We start from the raw sequence: 2,548 nt of genomic DNA, 5'->3' as shown, positions 1-2,548 counted from the left end.
TTATGTCTGTTGATATGCCTATACATCAAGAAGTATATAAACAACGGTTGTAATCTGCATCATAATCTTCGCCTTATTATTTATATTCTGCAGGTAGTAACTGCGTTTGGGCGACTGTCCAGTGCAGCGAACCTGGGTGCGGTGAATGAGAGTGTGACGCAATTTGTGTGCATTGTCTTGGGGCCATCGCACGACCTAAAGGAGACCAAAGGCGCATGGGAAAACGCTCGCAACTTTGCGTCACTGCTGAGGTAAGTATAGTATCAGTTGTGTTATACAACTCCAAACAGTCAAGTGCTTCGTGGTACAAGGTTGATGTTCGTGTGCGAATACTCGGAAGAAGAAAGCGGCGACACAATTACCGTGTACGAGTGCTTGTTCGGGAACTTGTCGGTGGTTGTATATCCACATTGCTAGATATTTAATTGACATCGCGTACTCTGATTGGTAGCTTCAACGAACTATCGAGTCTCGCATACAACGAATGGCCTCTGCCCACCTAGCCTCCGCCCACCTAGCCTCTGCCTACCTAGCATATGACCACCTAGCCTCTGCCCACCTTTAGGTATTCGATCGCCTGGCGGAGATCGGACGAGACTTAGATTTGCTACTAAAATTATAAACTCGCAAGACTTTAAAGAAAAATCTTTATTCCTATAACTAGAGTTATACTCTCATAGGACTTCAAGTAAAACCCTAAACCCTACAACCAGAGTTATAGTCTCTCAGGACTTAAAGTTATCACGCTTCTCCTACGTGACGCGTGATCTCGCGTAGGCGACGCGTGACATCGCACCATCGTCTCTATCCTCCGCTGATATGTATAGTAGACCACACCCTTTCTCTTTACATGCCTGTATCTAAATACACCACGCACCATCGTCCCTATCCTCCGCTGATATGTATAGTAGACCACACCCTTTCGCTTCACATGCCTGTATCTAAATACACCACGCAACATCGTCCCTATCCTCCGCTGATATGTATAGTAGACCACACCCTTTCTCTTCACATGCCTGTATCTAAATACACCACGCACCATCGTCCCTATCCTCCGCTGATATGTATCGTAGACCACACCCTATCTCTTCACATGCCTGTATCTAAATACACCACGCACCATCGTCCGCCCCACTAGTAATGAGACCTTCTTCGCATCGGCGCTGGATGCAACGGACGCAAAAGACATCCAGGAAGGCGTGAAAGCGTTTGTGGAGCAGAACAAGGAGGTGAAACGTCGTCGGGTAGGTCCATAGTAACATTTGATTGAGTAACATTTGATGCGTGCGAGTTAGCAGTAGAACAATGATATCTATGGCACTAGCGTGAGTGAGGTGATGTGCTTAGTAGTACCGAACTTCAAAGTGCGTCTACGCTTGTTTTCTGGTTGCAAAGGGACCGCCCCGGCAAAACGCACCATTTGTATCATTGCAGTGGGAGTTGGTAGTGTCGTACCCTCAGAGAATGAAAATGAGAATGAGAATGAGATGCGCCTCAGAAAGTGGTTGGTGCACTGATTTGCATGTTGCTGATTGTATTGTCTCATTTGCATGTTGTTGGTTGTACTGTCTCATTTGTATGTTGTTGGTTCTATTGCAGCGTAGTGCCGGTGGAGAGGAACCAGGTGAGATCGACCCGATGTTGGTTAAGACAGGCAAGTTCGGGGGAGGATTGCTTGCCGATATCAAGCGGAAACTGCCCTGGTACGATGGTATCTTTATGTTTATGTTCTTTCCTTGGACGTGCACGTCCTTCTATATGTACGCATGCCCAAGGGTATGTTAAGGTATATGCCTACTCGCAGTCATCTAAACTAACCACTCACCACGCACTTATAGTGCATATGTACAGACACCTCACCGAAAGGCCGGCCGGGTAGTGGTAATGCATGGTACGACCTTATCAGCCGCACCACTTACCACCCACACACCAATACCGGTCTCTTCACTGACATCAGTAGTCAGACATTCATACACACACACGTCGCATCAAAGCTCAGCTACAACCCCAGTCACACACATATCAACCCACCCCCAGGCATTCATTCGAGCTCTATCCTCACATCACACACGTGCACGCCCATGCCCATGCCCATGCGCACAGGTATCTCTCCGACTGGACTGACGGGGTGGTGCCATGGAACAATCGTACTATGATCACCTACCTATCGGCCACGGTGTTCATGTACTTCTCGATTATCATGCCCTCCATCTCCTTCGGAGCCTTGAACGATACCAACACCGACGGCAAGATAGGCGTTATGGAGACGCTGTTCTCACAGGCTATCTGTGGGGCTGTGTTTGCACTGACAGCGGGACAGCCACTCACAATCATCATGACCACCGGACCACTTACCATCTATACCCAGGTGTGTGCATGCATCATTGTATGTGTGCATGTGTCATTGTTTGTGTGCATGCGTTGTTGTTTGTGTGCATGCGTCATTGTATGTGTGCATGCGTCATTGTATGTGTGCATGCGTCATTGTATGTGTGCATGCGTCATTGTATGTGTGCGTGTGTCATTGTATGTGTGCATGCGTCATTGT

The 2,548-nt window shown here is 47.8% G+C and overlaps 1 protein-coding gene across 1 annotated transcript in view; it reads left to right on the top strand.

The window, feature by feature from the left end:
- Positions 1–91: 91 nt before the first annotated feature.
- SARC_10669 (hypothetical protein) overlaps positions 92–2,548 on the top strand; it is a gene marked incomplete at both ends in the record, with an annotated part of 4,944 nt that continues 2,487 nt past the window's right edge. The window contains 4 exons of the mRNA XM_014295282.1: positions 92–251; positions 1,139–1,244; positions 1,600–1,703; positions 2,104–2,368. Of these exons, the coding sequence (XP_014150757.1) occupies positions 92–251; positions 1,139–1,244; positions 1,600–1,703; positions 2,104–2,368 (635 nt within the window). The remainder of the gene's footprint in view (positions 252–1,138; positions 1,245–1,599; positions 1,704–2,103; positions 2,369–2,548) is intronic.

The sequence above is a fragment of the Sphaeroforma arctica genome (assembly GCF_001186125.1).
Source record: "Sphaeroforma arctica JP610 unplaced genomic scaffold supercont1.1342, whole genome shotgun sequence".
Lineage (NCBI taxonomy): Eukaryota > Ichthyosporea > Ichthyophonida > Sphaeroforma > Sphaeroforma arctica.
The sequence above is the reverse complement of the archived record's forward strand: the minus strand, read 5'-3'. Positions and strand labels throughout refer to the sequence as shown.